Raw genomic sequence first — 17776 nt, 5'->3', positions numbered from 1 at the left:
CCAAATAATGACTTGTGTATAGTATCAAACAAACAAAAGAAAAAAACAGAAAATAGCATATATATAAATAAAACGATCTCCAAAAAATAAACCAAAATAAATGTGACAAAACAGAGCAAAAAATGTGTAAAAATAGAATGAATAAATATTATTAAAGTTCCGTATGTGGACAGTCCAATAATTGGACTCCAACACCTTTGTGTCTGTGAAATATAGTGCTTCAATATTCAAAGAAACAGTGCTGCACCCAAAGTGAAATATTCAATTGCGCTCACCAGGAACTTTCGGCCAGCAAGTGACCATCAAGCATGGATTAATATAAATCTCTCTCTTCAATCGATGTGGCAAACTTTATCCATTAAATCTTTTATCTCCTTTCCCAATCACAGGCTCTACAAGGGCGGCTCAACCAATGAGCCACAAAGAAGCAGGTAATCGTGTAATAACGTTTTTATTGGTATTGACTTTTAAAACAATTGCGTGTTGCACTTACATATTATGCAGTCTTTGTAAGGCATCAACGCGTTTGCAGCCCTGGGATCTGTGAAATCCAATACCTCCGCTCTGTGACAAGTGCCCGTGCGTTCCAGATAGCCCAGATAGATTCAAGAGTTCCTAAATTGATGCGTCTCAAGATTCAGATCCCGCACCCCCTCTACGTGAATGGGTATCATTTACATCATACCCCTACCCATGACATCACAAGGGACGGGCTTTCCGGATTATGTTGTTGGATGGCCATGCCCCATGGCTATATAAGAGTTGCCACACAGCGTGCAACAACACAATTGAGGAAGACAGCCACAGAAGAAGAGCGGCTTTTTTTTTTTCTTAGTGGGTAACCGGCAGCAAGGAAGAAGTCAGTTTGGGGAGAAGATGGCGGAAGAAGACGGCACCGGGAGAGACGGCAGCAGGAGAAGACGGAACTGGGAGAGACAGAGGCAGGAAGAAAAGATGGCAGGAGAAGACAGCTTAGAGCTTTTTTTTTTTAAAGCGGTAGTAAACCTGCTGACACTTTTTTTGTTTTTTATACCCCTGTAAGGCAAAAGGCATAATGAGCTAGTATGCACCGCATACTAGCTCATTATGAAATACTTACCTTAGAACGAGGCATCGGTATCTCACCTGTTCCACGCCGAGGTAGCTGACATGTTGCCTCGGCGTGTCTTCTGGGTATTGCGGTTCCAGCGATGTGAGTGGCTGGAGCCGCGATGTCGTCACCCCCGCGCATGCGCACGCAAGACTTCTTTCTGGCAAGGTTCATCGTCTGCCTGGCTTTCAGCCAAGAATCCCCTGTGCACATGCGCCGCTGCAGTCATCGGCTCATTGCAAGGGGAATATCTCCTAAACCATAGAGGTTTAGGAGATATTTCTTTTTACCTACAGGTAAGCCTTATTATAGGCTTACCTGTAGGTAAAAGTTAAAAATTTGACTATACAACCACTTTAATAAAAGGACTTCTCAAAAAACGTTTTGTGTTTTCTTTTGCATTTCACTGCTTTTTAGCAGCGTATATTGATTGGTTTGGGCAAAATTTATAGCATCTACAAAATAGGGGATAGTTTTATGGCATTTTTATTTTTTATTTTTTTTTATTAGTAATGGTGGCGATCTGCGATTTTTATCGGGACTGCAACATTATGGCGGACACATTTTAGGGACCATTGTCATTTATACAGCGATCAGTGCGATTAAAAATGCATTGATTACTGTGTAAATGACACTGGCAGTGAAGGGGTTAACCACTAGGGGGCAGTGAAGGGGTTAAGTGTGTCCTAGGGAGTGATTCTAACTGTGAGGGGGCTGGGCTTGAACACACAGGACAGTGATCACTGCTCTCGATCACAGAGAGCAGTAGATCACTGTCCTGTCACTAGGCAGAACGGGGAATGCTTTGTTTACATAAGCATCTCCCCGTTCTTCCTCTGCGGCGGGCGAGCACACGCTCACGTCACTGCTTCTTAAAGGGGATGTACCTATACGCCCTTTTGCCTGCCAGTGCCATTCTGCTGACATACATCGGCGTGCGCTGGTCGGCAAGCGGTTAAAAAAAAAAGAAACACTGGACATCCTTTACAGCAGGGATATGCAATTAGTGGACCTCCAGCTGTTGCAAAACTACAAGTCCCATCATGCCTCTGCCTCTGGGTGTCATGCTTGTGGCTGCCAGAGTCTTGCTATGCCCCATGGGACTTGTAGTTCTGCAACAGCTGGAGGTCCGCTAATTACATATCCCTGCTCTACAGCATGGGAGCTCAACCTGTGGCCCTCCAGCTGTTGAACTACAAGTCCCATGAGGCATTACAAGGCTGACAGCTATAAGCATGACTACCAAAGGCTGAGGCATGATGGGACTTGTAGTAAAGCAAGACCTTGAGGGCCACAGGTTGAGCACCCATGCTCTACAGATTAGCAATGAAGCATTAACTTAGCTATCTATTTAGAAAGACACAAACATTACACAGAGGGAAAAAAAAAATCATAAATCTTAATTTATTCTGTTTTACTATCAATCATATTTTAATTATTACAAATTATTATAGGTATTTATACAGCACCAACAATTTTACACAGTGCTTTATATATACTGTATATTCTACATTCACATCAGTCCCTGCCCTCAAGGAGCTTACAACCTAAAAGGTCCCTAATTCACATTGTTGCATACACATAGGGCCAATTTAGAAAGGAGCCAATTCACCTACCAGCATGTCTTTGGAGTGTGGGAGGAAAATGGAGTACTCGGAGGAATCCCACGCAGGCACAGGGAGAACAAACTGAATACAAGGCACATAGTGCTATGCTTGGGATTTGAACTGACAACCCTAGTGCTGCCAGGTGGAAGTGCGAACCACTTAGCCATTGCGGTGCCCAATAGCTCAAACAATTCAAACTTTATACAGCGATGATATACAATAACCTGCCTGCCTTCACATAGGTAAAAAAAAACAAAAAACAAAAACACCTGTAGTGAAGCCCCAGGTACAAGGCATCATTTCTGAAGTTCTTTCCTGTGCCAAGCAACCTGTACTATCTCCCTCCCACCATAACAGCCTGGCCCATAACAGTGCCACAGCTTACAATTTACAAACGTCACCATAAATCTACAAGGGAACACTCGTGCCCACAGCAGCCTTCATGTGCAGCCCAAGGCGGTGTATTAAGCCACATGACAGTCAGCACTGTGACATGTGATACATCCCGATAACATTGCCCACTGGGGCTGAATCCCAATGGGAGGCCAGCATGAACACCAGAGAGCAGCCACACGGGGGGTGATTTACTAAAACTGGAGAGTGCAATATCTGGTGCAGCTCTGCATCGAATCAGTTTCCAGTTTTTTTTTTTTCCATCAAGGCTTAAATAAAATAAGCTGAAGTTAGAAGCCGATTATCATTCACAGCTGCACAAGATTTTGCACTCTCCAGTTTTAGTAAATCAAGCTCAGGGTGTCCTATCACACTCAAGCTGGTGTAATTCACCTAAACCAGTCAACAATAGAGGTCGACCGATATATCGGCCAGCCGATATATCGGCCGATATTTGGCGTTTTGTGCTGATAAAAAAGGCCGCCGTGACTTGCAAATGACTTCAGTAATAGAAGTCAATGCAAGTTGCCTGTAGAGAGGATTCTCTCCTCCTCTGGGCAGCCTGCCAAGTCTGATAAGAAGATACATTGTATCTTTACAAGTTCTTTTTAGAACTCCACGTGTAGAAGCTCTCAGTTTAACCATTTAAAGACTAAATCTTTTCTGACATTTGTTGCTTACAGGTAAAAATCCTGTATTTTCTGCTAGAAAATCCCTTAGAACCCCCAAACATTATATATATTTTTTTTAGCAGAGACCCTAGGGAATAAAATGGTGGTTGTTGCAATATTTTATGTCACACGGTATTTGCGCAGCGGTCTTTCAAACGCAATTAAAAAAAAAAATACAGTAATGAATTTAAAAAAAAAAAAAAAAAAAAAAACTAAGCAGTAAAGTTAGCCCATTTTTTTTCGTCCAAAAGTTTCGATTACCTGTTTTTGTGTATTTAATATTTAAGATAGTTTTTTTTTTTTTTTTTTCTAAATTATACATACAAGTGAACTGATCGGAGGTTTGTTTTGTTTAATGTTTAAATGTAAAAAATTTTCTGTATCACTTATTACTTAAGGCTGCTTTCACACTGGAGCGGGCATGAGTTGATGGTAAAACGCTGCTAGCTTTAGCGGCGCTTTACCGTCATTTTAGAGGTGCTATTCGGCTGCTAGCGGGGCGCTTATAACCCAGCTAGCGGCCGAGGAAGGGGTTAAATGCGCCCCTGAAGTGCCGCTGCCAAAATGCTTTGCAGGCGCTTCGGCAGTGATGCGCATTCATTTCAATGGGCAGGAGTGGTGGAGGAGCGGTATACACCGCTCCAAAGATGCTGCTCGCAATACTTTTTTTTACATCCTGCCAGCGCATCGCCTCAGTGTGAAAGCACTCGGGATATCACACTGAGACTGCAGGGGAGCCACTTTACAGGCGCTCTTTTTAGCCCAAAAGCGCCTGAAAAATGCCCCAGTGTGAAAGGGGTCTAACTGTTAGATTTTATGAGATGAACGGAAAAAAAAAAAAAAAAAAAATCGGCCAAATATATCGGCCCAAAAAATCGGCATCACATATCGGCCATCGGCCACCGCGATTTCTAAATATCGGCATCGGCCAGAGAAAACCCCATATCGGTCGACCTCTAGTCAACAATATGCATCCATGAGTGGGAAGAACATGTAGTAGGACCTACCATTTAAGGGGGCCCCTAAATAGGGCCAGCACAGTGGCTAGCACTTTCTGCCTATAAGCACTAGGATTGTCAGTTTGAATCCAAACCATGGCACTACCTGCACAGAGTTTGCAATTTCCTCCCACAATCCAAAGACATGCTGTTAGGTGAATTGGCTCCTGTGTAAATTGGCCTTAGCATGTGGATGTATGAATGTGAGCTAGGGACAGGGTGAATATAAATTAAAAATTAAATTTTTTTAATTTAAATCTGATTTATTTTTTTATCAAAATTTATTTTAATAAAATGTTTTTGGAGTAAAAATCTATCTAAAGATAATTTTCTATTTAAGATACATTAATAATTTAGTTATGGAGGCTGTAGATTCTGCAATATTTACATTTTTGGTAAACTCATTCAATGAATCCAAGCTCTGCAAGCTGAAATAACATGCACTGCATTGATGCAGTCACACAATTTTACGGTAACCATGAGATAAAACAAAGTTCAGGAATATTCCTTTATCCCATTGTTTGCAAATCTATGTACACTACAAACTGTATGATTGACAAGAAATGCATCTGTACCAGGTTATAAGTGTGAGAGCCCATTCACACAGGGGCAACACGACTTCCAGCACGACTTTGGGAGGCAACTTGGACACGACTTGAGTATGAATCACAGCACGACTTGGGGAAACTTACAACACAACTTGAAGTCGCCTTCAGGACAGGGAACTTTACAAGTGGCCAATCAGAGCTTATCAGCTGTGTGTGAGAAGGAGGGGGCTGGCTGTTTAGTGGAGGAAATCACTTTCTGTTTCCTTTCTGCTTCCTGTAAAGTTGCCTCAGTATGAACAGTGATCAGACTTGGAGGCAACTTTCATTGAAATCAATGGGTACAAGTTGCCTTCAAGTCGGATTGAAATAGTACAGGAACCTTTACTGAAGTCGGAGCGACTGCAGTAGTGTGCATTAAGACAGATCCATTCACTTACATTGATTTTTTTCATGTAGCACGACTTGAGGCGACTAGGGGCGACTTGAAGTCGGATCCAAAGTTGCTCCTGTGTGAATGGGCTCTGAGGAGGAAGGGCAAGCAGTAAAAATAAAAGTGAAACCTTCTAAGAAGCTTATAGGCCTTGTGATCTTTCTGCACATAGCTTGAAATGCTTTATTCCTCCCTTGAGGAGCAAAATGGCAGCAGACCAAAAAAAAAAAAAAAAAAAGAGACCCAGTTTTGGAATATTTACTAACCTGGCAGCTTATTATTCTAAATAGGAAACCTTTATTTTGTTTGCAAATATAAAATATTCTAACTACCAGCAAGAATGAGTCCTTACATTTAAAGAGCACCTGCCATTTCAGATCCATCGTGGCAGTACCTGTTAGCGAGGATCCACTCACCTGCTGCCGCCACGTCCCTCACCTTGTTGTGTCACTGCTGCATCACCAACCGTCCCATTAAAATGAGTAGGACTGTCAGTGAGTCAACAGCGGGTCAGAGGAGGAGCCGCTTTGGGACAGAGATGACAGTTGCTCTTTAAACATTATGATTTAAATCGAGTTGATTTAAATCAAGCCTTTCTACTAGTGATTTAAATTGCGATTTAAATCAAATCCACCCTGGCTAGGGACCTTAGATTGTAGCTCTTTGAGGGCAGGGACTGATGTGAATGTACAATATATATGTAAAACACTGCATAAATTGACAGCACTACATAAGTACCAGAAATAAAATATCCCTAAACCAAAAGAAAGACTAATGCCCACCCTTCCCAATCACAACCCATAGCATATTACCTTCCAGAACACTACAGGTGCTCTTAAGGAAACATTTATTAATCACAAAGCATAAATTGCTCTAGGTGGGTGATCTGAGATACCACAAGGTGGTGGGAAACAGCAGCTGACTTGTCAAAATTAGTCCCCCACCCACCCAAACACATCCAGGTTAAGAGCAGTATGCCAATTTCAATATGGCCCCTAGTAATAGGTATTTCCTGCCCCACATTCTACGCAGCTCCCCGTACTAAGCTGATCTGGTGGGCTGGGCCTGAGTTATAACTTGGAAGACATTTGTGCCATCGGTTTGGGTGTGAATTTGACAAGCCCGCATTACATCTAACTAGCTTGCAGTGCCCTCCTTTCCAGCTAGCTTGCAGTGCCCTCCTTTCCTTGTTACTCCAGCTTATGACAGCCTTCCTCCAATGCGCTCTAATATTTAGGAAAGTCAGGATCGATCTTCTCAGCCCATGCCATCAGGCCCCCTGCAATATCCTTTACTGTAAGCTCACTAACACCTTCTTCAGAAAGTCGCTGTAGAATTTGCACGGCTCTCTGCGAGTCGTTCCCAAGTTTGCAGATAACGATCAGTTTCTTCCAGTGACTGCTGCACTCGCTTGTGCCTGTCCTCTCCCCCAGGAGATCTGCAGCATTTCCAGCTTCAAGTTGACTCAGTGGGATGTGGACAGAGTGTGGTAGTTGGCAGATGTCCACCTCAGCTTGTGGACGGACATCAATGAGCAGGTGAGGCACATCATCGTCCAGGAGCTGTTTGTACTCCTGAACAGTCATCCTGTCGGCGGCACTCAGCATGTATAACGTCCGACACTTATCAGAGGCAGAGGAGCCACAGAAGGCCTCATAGTCCTTAAGGACACGAGACTCTGACTCACTGCTACAGGTGACACACTCTTTCCGTTTACCTCGAAGCCTAATGTTGCGGAAACGCCCGTCCAGTGCGTCATACATTAGCATGGTGCTGCTGTAGCTAGGATCAAGTCCGGAGGCCAATTTGATCACTTCTAGGGCCTGTAGACACCCCATGATCCCAGGGACAACACCCAGGACACCACCGTCAGCACAATTGGTGACCGTTTCTGGAGGTGGAGGGATGGGGAACAGGCATCGGTAACATGGCCCTCCCTGGTGGTTGTATATGGTTAATTGTCCTTCCCAGCGGAGTGCACTGGCTGATACAAGCGGCTTCCCCGTGACCACACAGGCGTCACTGATCAGATATCTGGTGGGCACATTGTCCGAGCAGTCAGCTACAATGTCATACTGGCGGATAAGTGGCACAGCATTGGCAGGACTCAGCGTCATCTGGTATGGGATGTACTCCACGTTTGAATTTAGTTGCTGCAGTGCTGTCATCATGGAAATGGCTTTTGGCATCCCAATCCTCTTCTCACTATGGAGGACCTGTCTATGGAGGTTGTTTATCTCCACCTCATCATAGTCCACAAACCCCAAACGACCGACTCCGGCTGCAGCCAGATACTGCGCCAGAGGGCAGCCGAGACCGCCACACCCCACCACCAGCACTGAACACTGGGAGAGGCGGAGCTGACCCCTGACCCCAAACTCTGGGAGCACCAACTGGCGGCTGTAGCGCAAGATTTCTGGGTTGGACAGGGAGAGTCGGGACAGTGCAGGCAGCTCTTCATTGGTGCTGCGCAGCCTGGGGGGGGAGGAGGACCCCTCAGGGGGCTGGCATGACCGGTCTCTGAGTTGTTCCTTCAGGCTGTGAATCTCCTGGTCTCTCCTCTTGATCTCTTCCCTCAGACTCTCCAGCTCAGCACTCTCCATGTGTGAGGAGGAAGCCGGATGTCTGCTCATTGCGGTCCTGTTTCTATGAGGTCGGTGGGAACTTGGCCAAAAAAGCCCAGCCTGTCACCCTGAGTATCAGCGCTGTATACTATGCACGGAACCAACGTAGCACAGACATGTGACATTTGCATGCAGTCTTTCACGCTGCGCCGGAACCCGGAAGTCACATCCGTGTTGCTGCGGACGCTTTAGAGGAGCGCACTGGACACACGTGTGACTCTTACTTACAGGAAGATGGAGAATGTAACGGAGGGGACATGGGATACTTTACCGGAGAGATTAAATGACAAAATACGACAAACTCTCCGAGAACTGAACTTCAGTCACATGACCCCGGTCCAGGTATGAGCCAATACACTTCCCTGTCTCCAGCGAGAAGAGTCTCCTAACGTATTCAGATACCTGGACTGGTTATTATGTACAGAAGGGAGGCTGAGAAAGTCACAGCTGACTGTGCTGTGCCCAGAAGACTCTTCTCAATGGTACACATCACACACAGTCAGCTTAGCCCGATATATACATACCGATCAGCCAAAACATTATGACCACATACAGATAAAGTGTATAACATGGATTATCTCCTTACCATGACATCTGAAAGTGGTCAGGAGATATTAGGCAGGAAGTTTACATATTGTGCCTGAAAAAATATATAAAAAGGTGGCGCTAAGCACATACAAGTGAATAAACAGTATATATCACTGCAAGAAACGTATATTGTTGATCATATAGCAAGCTAAAAGTCAATTAGTGATAGTGTTTCCAACACAAATACTTTTAAATGAAGCTTCTAGTTCTTCCACCACAGGTGCTCAATGGAAAGGTGGCAACTCACCACAGGTGTTTGACCACTTTTTATGGGTAGGTCAAAATGCGCATTTGGAATACCAAATTGATTCCTACTGCCAACACCACTCCGCTCCAATGAACCCACTGGATGAAGCTCCGATGTACGTTTCGCCGTGAATGGACTTCGTGAAGACGCCATTCACGGCAAAACGTACGTCAGAGCGGAGGATTCGTCACTTCCGGGTCCCGATTTGTCACAAAACACCAGGCTTTACCCCTACGAGCAGGATGCGGAATGCACGCTACTGTGATAGGAACCAACCAGATCCGCACATGCTATTTTATCTAGTGCCGGGTTAGGCACTTTTACATGTGAGTGCAATCTACTACCTTTGTCATTGCTTGTACATTTTATTAAATATACTATACTATGAGACTTTTCTCTCTCGTCTCCCGTGGAGTCAATTTTTATGTCCTAGCTTCATCTGGAGGGTCCATTGGAGCGGAGTGGTGTTGGCAGTAGGAATCAATTTTTTTGATCTACCCTAAAAAGTGGCCACCTTTCCATTGAGCACCTGTGGTGGAAGAACTAGAAGCTTCATTTAAAAGCATTTTGGTGTTGGGAACACTATCACTAATGGACTTTTGCTTGCTATATGTTCAACAATTATTTGTTTCTTGCAGTGATATATGTTCATGATATATACGGTTTAATCACTTGTTTGTGCTTAGCGCCACCTTTTTATATATTTTTTTTCCAATACTTTTTTGTTACTTGTTCACATTTAAGGGGCAGCTCAATTTGCATATCCCTGACGTTGATGTGTTAAAAGCAGAAAAAAATGGGCAAGTGTATGGATTTGAGTGACTTTAAAAAGGGCCAAATTGTAATGCCTACATGACTGGGTCAGAGTAAGGCTGGGTTCACACTATTGCGAATTTGATGCGTATTTCCCTGCATCCAATTCGCATAGCAGGAGATTGCGACCAGCTCTCTATGGAGCTGGTTCACACATCTCTGCAGCAGCTCCAGTGCGAATTGCACGGGAGTCCTGTGCATCTTCTGGTCCATTTCAGGTCTAAATTCAGCCAAAAATTTGGGCTGAAATGGGGATGCACAGGACTCCTGCTGTGAGCCACTGCGTTCTGTAGTGTGAACCCAGCCTTACACCAAAACTGAAGCTCTTCTGGGATGTTTCTGATCTGTAGTGGTCAAGACCAAGAAAGGAAAATCAACATACCGGCAACAGTGTAATGGGCGGTCAAGGCTCATTGATGAACGTGGGGAGCAATGGCTGGCCCATGTGGTCTGCTCCAATAGAAGAGATACTGTAGCTCAAACTGCTAAAAAAGATAATTCTGGTTCCGATAGAAAATGTCAGAACACATTGTAGCTGCAGACCAGTCAGGGTGCCTATGCTAACCTGTGTCCACGGCCAAAAGTGCCTACAATGGGCCCACGGAGCAATGGAAGATGGTGGCCTGGTTTGATGAAATCAAGAATGGTTTGGAGGAACACAACAATGAGTTTGGTGGGTGGTCATAATTTTATGGCTGTCCTGTATAATTATATATGGGTTTAGCTCAGGTGGAGATCACCTTCCCTGGGAAAAAGGTAGTCCAGACAGTAGGTCTTTCTTAAAAACCTGACTTATAGCCAGTTTTATTTAAAAGGTTGCATGGAAAACAAACAAAACCATACAGAAAATAAATCCTTGTCATCCAGGCACTAACTAAACAGAAGAGATTCTTAACCCGCAGGTGAAGGGCTTCACCCACCAACAAAACAAAGCTCTCTCCGGTTTGGTTTCCTGAGTCACAGGCCAAGATCAACCTATTGCTCCAGTCCTTCCTTATTTATACCACCTGCTGCTGCTCACAGGTGGAAAGAAAAATCCAGTTTGAAACACACACTGCCAGTGTGACCCAGAAAACCTGGACCAGATTCCACCTTAGTTTCCCACATATGAAAGCATGCAAGGTGATATGGCCTCCCTCAATCACCTCGCCTTTCATAATGATATATATATATATATATATATATATATATATATATATATATATATATATATATATATACACACACACACACACACACTTTCCCTTTTGCAAACTGACCTGTTCACTGCCTCCTCCTAATCAAAAGTTTACAGTGTGATTATTCCAATTGCAAGTTTGATTTATTTAAAGTAGTATTAAAGGTAAAATGTTTTTACCTTAATGCATTCACTGCATTAAAGTGGTACACTGAATCTAAGCACCACCAACCAAAAATGCTATTTAATTCATTTTTAGGCTGCTTTCACACTGAAAGCTGCTCGTTTTAGCGGTGCTTTAACGCTGTTTAAGCATCACTTTTGTGCCCCTTTTCGGGCACTAGCAAGGGTGCTTTTAACCCCAAAGAAGGGTTTAAAAACTCCCGTGTTACGGCGCTTCTGAAGCGCTACCCATTCATTGCAATGGGCAGAGGTGTTTTGGGAGCGCTGTATACAGTATGCAGTACTCCCAAACCACCCCAAAGATGCTACTTGCAGGACTTTTCCAAACGTTCCGCAAGTGCACCGCCTGGGTGTGAAAGCACCCATTCTAATGAATAGGAGGCAGTTTTCAGGCACTATTTCTAGCGCCAAAACGCCTGAAAACTGCCTCAGTGTGAAAGGGGACTTAATATTCAAAGCAAACTCACCCATCCATCCATGTCTACATGCTTTATTTTAGTTAGAAATCACTTTGAAAAGCACCCCCAACTATTTCTAGCTGTGGCCATCTTGAATAAGGGCGTATGATTCATGTAGCATTTGCTTCCTGGAATGCGTCTGCCCTTAGCGCAGGCATGCATACAGGAGGGTGTGTTTAGCTGAGAAGAACCCAGAAGATGAGGAGTGGGGCTGCTTTGTGCAAAACCATTGCTCAGAGCAGGTGAGTACGACATGTTTATTTTAATTTAAAAAAAAAAAATGTAAGGCTTTACAAGCACTTTAAAGAGGTAAAGAGTAGTAAGTAAAACCCTGTCATATTTAATTGTTTTGACTGCTACAGTGCCTTGAAAAAGTATTCATGCCCCTTGACATTTTCCACATTTTGTCATGTTACAGCCAAAAACGTAAATGTATTTTATTGGGATTTTATGTGGTGGACCAACACAAAGTGGTACATAATTGTGAAGTGGAAGAAAAATGATAAATGGTTTTCATTTTTTTTTTTTTACAAATATGTGAAAGGTGTGGTGTGCATTTGTATTCAGCCCCCCTGAGTCAATACTTTGTAGAACCACCTTTCGCTGCAATTACAGCTGCAAGTCTTTTTGGGTATGTCTCTACCAGCTTTGCACATGTAGAGAGTGACATTTTTGCCCATTTTTCTTTGCAAAATAACTCAAGCTCTGTCAGACTGGATGGAGAGCGTCTGTGAACAGCAATTTTCAAATCTTGCCACAGATTTGCAATTGGATTTAGGTCTGGACTTTGACTGGGCTATTCTAACGCATGAATATGCTTTGATCTAAACCATTAGGGTCGATGTCCTGCTGGAAGGTGAAACTCCGCCCCAGTCTCAAGTCTTTTGCAGACTCTCTTAACAGGTTTTCTTCTATGATTGCCCTGTATTTGGCTCCATCAATCTTCCCATCAACTCTGCTCAGCTTCCCTGTCCCTGCTGAACAAAAGCATCCCTACAAAATGATGCTGCCACCACAATGTTTCACGGTGGAGATGGTGTTGAGGGTGATGTGCAATGTTAGTTTTCCGCCACACATAGTGTTTTGCTTTTAGGCCAAAAAGATTAATTTTGGTCTCATCTGACCAGAGCACCTTCTTCCACATGTTTGCCGTGTTCTGCACATAGCTTCTCGCAAACTGCAATTGAGACTTCTTATGGCTTTCTTTAAACCATGGCTTTCATCTTGCCACTCTTCCATAAAGACCAAATTTGTAGAGTGCATAACTAATAATTGTCCTGTAGACAGATTCTCCCACCTTCGCTGTGGATCTCTGCAGCCCCTCCAGAGTTACCATGGGCCTCTTGGCTGCTTCTCTGATTAATGCTCTCCTTGCCCAGCCTGTCAGTTTAGGTGGACGGCCATGTCTTGGTAAGTTTGCAGTTGTGCCATACTCTTTCCATTTTCGGATGATGGATTGAACAGAACAGTACTCCGTGAGATGTTCAAAGCTTGGGATATTTTTTTATAACCTATCCCTACTTTAAACTTCTCCATAACTTTATCCCTGACCTGTCTGGTGTGTTCCTTGGCCTTCATGATGCTGTTTGTTCACTAAGGTTCTCTAACAAACCTCTGAGGGCTTCACAGAACAGCTGTATTTATAATGACATTCAATTACACGCAGGTGGTCTCTATTTACTAATTAGGTGACTTCTGAAGGCAATTGGTTCCACTAGATTTTAGTTAGGAGTATTTAGAGTAAAGGGGGCTGAATACAAATGCACTCCACACTTTTCAGATATTTATTTGTAAAAAATATTGAAAACCATTTATCATTTTCCTTCCACTTCACAAATATGTGTTACTTTGTGTTGGTCTATCACATAAAATCCCAATAAAATACATTTACGTTTTTGGTTGTAACCTGACACAATGTGGAAAATTTCAAGGTGTATGAATACTTTTTCAAGGCACTGTATAAGCAAATGAATAAGTGACATCTAATTGCTGTTAGTAACCATACTGCGTGCTCCATTTGCATTTGAATTGCTGTGAACTCCTCTAATGCTTTTTATGGTCAATACAGGCTTTTTATTTACTAAAACACTGATTTTAATAGAATAAAACTCACTTTTGCTTACAGCCTAGAAATAGAAATGACCGTAAATTCTTTTTATATATATATATTTTTTTTTTTTCTAGTCTGCAACCATTCCTCTTTTTATGGCCAACAAAGACATTGCTGCAGAAGCGGTAAGCTTATTGTCACATTTATGTTCTTATAGTACAGCTAGATTCTGCTTTTGATTTGTACTACGCATAGTAAAATAGTCTTGTTAAAGTATACAATGAAAATAAATTACAATTAATTTTCCAGTGTTTGTTTTTTAACCCAGTAGTATATTGCATCTCTTACTAGATAACCGGAAGTGGCAAGACTCTGGCCTTTGTAATCCCACTTCTGGAAATACTACTGAAGAGAGAAGCGAAGCTAAAGAAAAATCAGGTATGTACTAGGAAGATGTTGGATTTTTAATATTTGAAGTTTAATTATTTTGGATGGCATTGGAAAGATTAGAACACATGTCTGATTTTTACAGCTCTCTAGCTTGCTAACATGACCACAGCAGGTTGTTCACAATATTAGTATATTTAGAAGGGGTTGTCACCAGTGGTAGTCTCCATACTTAGTACATGCTTGCTTTAATTGTAACTGCATCCACATGTTTTCTTTAGTTTGTTTGGTGTGGATATATTTGAGATTTCCCTTCACTTCCTGTCCTGCTGATACCCAAAGCTTTGCAGTGAGATTAATACTTTTTTTCTTCACACACAAAATAAAAAAATGGCACTACTATTAGTTCCTAAGTGATTTCTACAAAGTCACTTATGAAAAACTTGTTGTCGAAAGGGAAAACAGGAAGTAAAGCTGTCAGGAAGTCAAGGAAAATCTCCAGATTGGTGTCACAGTAGAAAAAAAAAACAGGAGAAATACCTCTTCCTCGCTCTATCCATTATCCATCTATTTTGGCTGTATTGAAGAGGTTCAAGAGATTTTTTTTTTTTTTTTCTACCACTATTGTGCAGGTTGGTGCCATAATCATTACCCCAACTCGTGAGCTTGCTGTACAAATTGACGAGGTGCTGTCACATTTCACAAAACATTTTCCTCAATTCAGGTAAGATTTTATTTTCTTCCTTTATTACTTTTATTATTCTGTTCTTTATAATTGCTCTGGTATAAAAGTTTTGTGTCACCACAGCCTTTTCTTTCTTTCTTCTTTTTTTTTTTTTTTTAAACATTTTTATATGCAATAGCACAACTCCTACAACTCTGCAAACATTTAGAATAATAATAATTTTTTGAATTCCCAGAGAAAATTTAATTTGTTCACTGTTTCTTTTCAGCCAGATCCTCCTTATTGGGGGTAGTAATCCAGTTGAAGACATAAAGAAGTGTAAAGAACATGGGTATGTGATTTGTAGTATGTATTAAATATAAAATACAATTTTTAAATTGTATTGCCAAAAGTGTTGTGTAAACCTAAACAATTTTGTCAGAAATGCCCCAGCCACTGTTTACAGTCAAAGTTAAGGTGAACAAATCGAATTAGTGGCTGGGACGAGCACAAAAATGTATTTTGCATAGGTTGACGACATTAATTAATGGCCTAAAAGTTCTTGTTTTTAGTGCTATTTAATTTCTTATTACATTAGTTTTGAAGTTTCATATAATCCATTTGGTGAATAAAACTTGTCTGCTGTATCATGCTCATTCACCTGTCAGTTCTTAATTTTCCTGAATGTTTACTTATCATAACATGATTGATATCATTTTTACTTTGACCAGTGGAAACATCATTATAGCTACACCTGGTAGGTTAGAAGACATGTTCCGTCGACAGGCAGATGGGCTGGATTTGGTCAGCAGTGTCAAGACCCTGGATGTTCTTATTCTGGATGAGGCTGACAGACTTCTGGATATGGGGTTTGAAGCCAGGTGATTCATTATATGTCTATTATATCAGAAGAATCACTTCAAATGTCTATTGTGCTTTTTCTCCACATATCCCCACATTGACTTTCCATTTCATTTTAGCCTAAACACTATCTTGGGCCACCTACCCAAGCAAAGGAGAACAGGACTTTTCTCAGCTACACAAACCCAGGAAGTTGAAAATCTTGTACGAGCTGGATTGCGCAATCCTGTTCGAATCACTGTAAAGGAGAAAGGGGTGGCAGCCACTAGCACCCAGAAAACACCAACCAGGCTACAAAATTACTACATGGTAAGCTGTAAAAATGAATCTAAAATATGGATTTTTTCCCAAATGTCTTAATTTTATTGTCTTTGATGTTTGGGCAAGAGCTATAGGTGAAGTGGTCATAAAATGACACTGACCAGGGCTGCAGTCATGTGACCATACCTCTAAGACTGTATAATTAATCTTCTGTTTAAAACTGAATGATGTCATCATAAACTATGTAATTCTTGTTTAAACTTGATTTTTATTCAGAATAACTTTTGTGTTAAACAGATTTGCAAAGCAAATGAGAAGTTCAATTATCTTGTGAGTTTTCTGCGTCAGAGGAAACAAGAGAAGCATTTAGTGTTTTTCAGGTAACCACTCACACAGCGTAATGCTTTAGAGAAAACAGCCTGTAAGTCCTCTGCTTATCAGTCTTTTGTTCTTCACTGTACTTTAGTACCTGTGCTTGTGTGGAGTATTATGGGAAAGCCCTGGAAGCGTTTATAAAGAATGTGAAAGTCATGAGCATTCACGGCAAGATGAAACATAAACGTAATAAGATTTTCACAGAGTTCCGAAAGTTGGACAGGTAAGCATTTATTATATAAACGACAGAATTCTAGGACTAAGATTTTATATATGTCTGAGAAGTATGACTAGTGACCGGTTATATGTCTTGTTTCAGTGGCATATTGGTGTGTACAGATGTAATGGCCAGAGGTATTGATATTCCAGAAGTAAACTGGGTTATACAGTATGATCCTCCTAGCAGTGCCAGGTATGTTGTCATACTTAGTGAAGCAGTATTCACACGTATTTGTTGTCATCATCTTAGAAGTCGGTTTTTACCTTCTGTATGCTGACGCTAGTCTTTGAATCCCAGTATGCATTTTGTTTATTATGTATAGCTGCACAGGAAACCTTTAAGAGAACATAATATTATACATTTTACCTTAGTAAATGAAGCTACATTCATCTCAGTAATGCTTGGATAAATTGTGTCCTACCGTTTATTAAAGGATTAAAAGTTATACAATACCCTTTGCGTTGTCTAGCAGGGAACAATGGTAACTTTAGTTATTATACACTTTGATGGCTGTATTTAATCACAGTAATCATTAATGTGACTGAGCATCCTAAGACCCGTTTCACACTGAGTCACTTTTCAGGCCTAATAGCGCCTGAAAAGCACCTCTCATGCCTCCCCGGTGTGAAAGCTGGAGTGCTTTCATACTGAGGCGGTGCGCTTGCAGGATTGGAAAAAAAGTCCTGAAAACAGCATCTTTTGGGGCGGTGCGCTCCCGCACCGCCCCTGCCCATTGAAATAAACGGGCACCACTTCCGAAGCGCCTGAAAAACGATTCGGAAGTGCCACATCACAGCGCTTTTAACACCTTCTTGGGGGTTAAAAGCACCCCGCTACCGCTTGAAAAGCAGCGCCAAAGTACCGATATAACAGCCGTAAATATAATGTACAGTGATCTTGCGCAAATCCTTCAATAAAGCAACATAATCAATATATGATGATATAAACAAAAAGTGGTGAATAAATTAATCAATAGTGAATAAAGTCCAATAAATGTAGCAAATCCAGTGTTCCAATGCAATGCAAATTCTGTGCAGTTGTCTATTGGTGATTCCCAGAGAGTAGACGCTGTCACCAACACCTCAGTGCTCACCGAACTCTCACCTCATAGGTATACAACATAAGCCTTGT

At 41.9% G+C, this 17776-nt stretch overlaps 2 protein-coding genes across 2 annotated transcripts in view; one reads left to right on the top strand and one right to left on the bottom strand.

Annotated features, from left to right (window-relative positions):
* Positions 1-6833: 6833 nt before the first annotated feature.
* On the bottom strand, positions 6834-8509 carry MOCS3 (molybdenum cofactor synthesis 3). Its single transcript, XM_073627086.1, has one exon. It carries the CDS (start codon positions 8368-8370, stop codon positions 6964-6966), a length of 1407 nt encoding a protein of 468 aa, XP_073483187.1. The 5' UTR covers positions 8371-8509; the 3' UTR covers positions 6834-6963.
* Positions 8510-17776, top strand: part of DDX55 (DEAD-box helicase 55) — a 29070-nt gene continuing 19803 nt past the window's right edge. Inside the window, exons 1-10 of the mRNA XM_073627071.1 lie at positions 8510-8703; positions 14012-14062; positions 14229-14315; positions 14897-14988; positions 15218-15280; positions 15660-15809; positions 15909-16098; positions 16348-16430; positions 16517-16648; positions 16745-16837. Of these exons, the coding sequence (XP_073483172.1) occupies positions 8596-8703; positions 14012-14062; positions 14229-14315; positions 14897-14988; positions 15218-15280; positions 15660-15809; positions 15909-16098; positions 16348-16430; positions 16517-16648; positions 16745-16837 (1049 nt within the window). The 5' untranslated portion in view covers positions 8510-8595. The remainder of the gene's footprint in view (positions 8704-14011; positions 14063-14228; positions 14316-14896; positions 14989-15217; positions 15281-15659; positions 15810-15908; positions 16099-16347; positions 16431-16516; positions 16649-16744; positions 16838-17776) is intronic.

The sequence above is a fragment of the Aquarana catesbeiana genome, linkage group LG01 (genome assembly GCF_042186555.1).
Source record: "Aquarana catesbeiana isolate 2022-GZ linkage group LG01, ASM4218655v1, whole genome shotgun sequence".
Classification (NCBI taxonomy): Eukaryota; Metazoa; Chordata; class Amphibia; order Anura; family Ranidae; genus Aquarana; species Aquarana catesbeiana.
This window is presented reverse-complemented; position numbering and strand designations above follow the sequence as displayed.

What these genes read in the sequence shown, in the direction of transcription:
- MOCS3 (XM_073627086.1), bottom strand. Translation starts at nt 8,370, where the DNA reads ATGAGCAGACATCCGGCTTCCTCCTCACACATGGAGAGTGCTGAGCTG.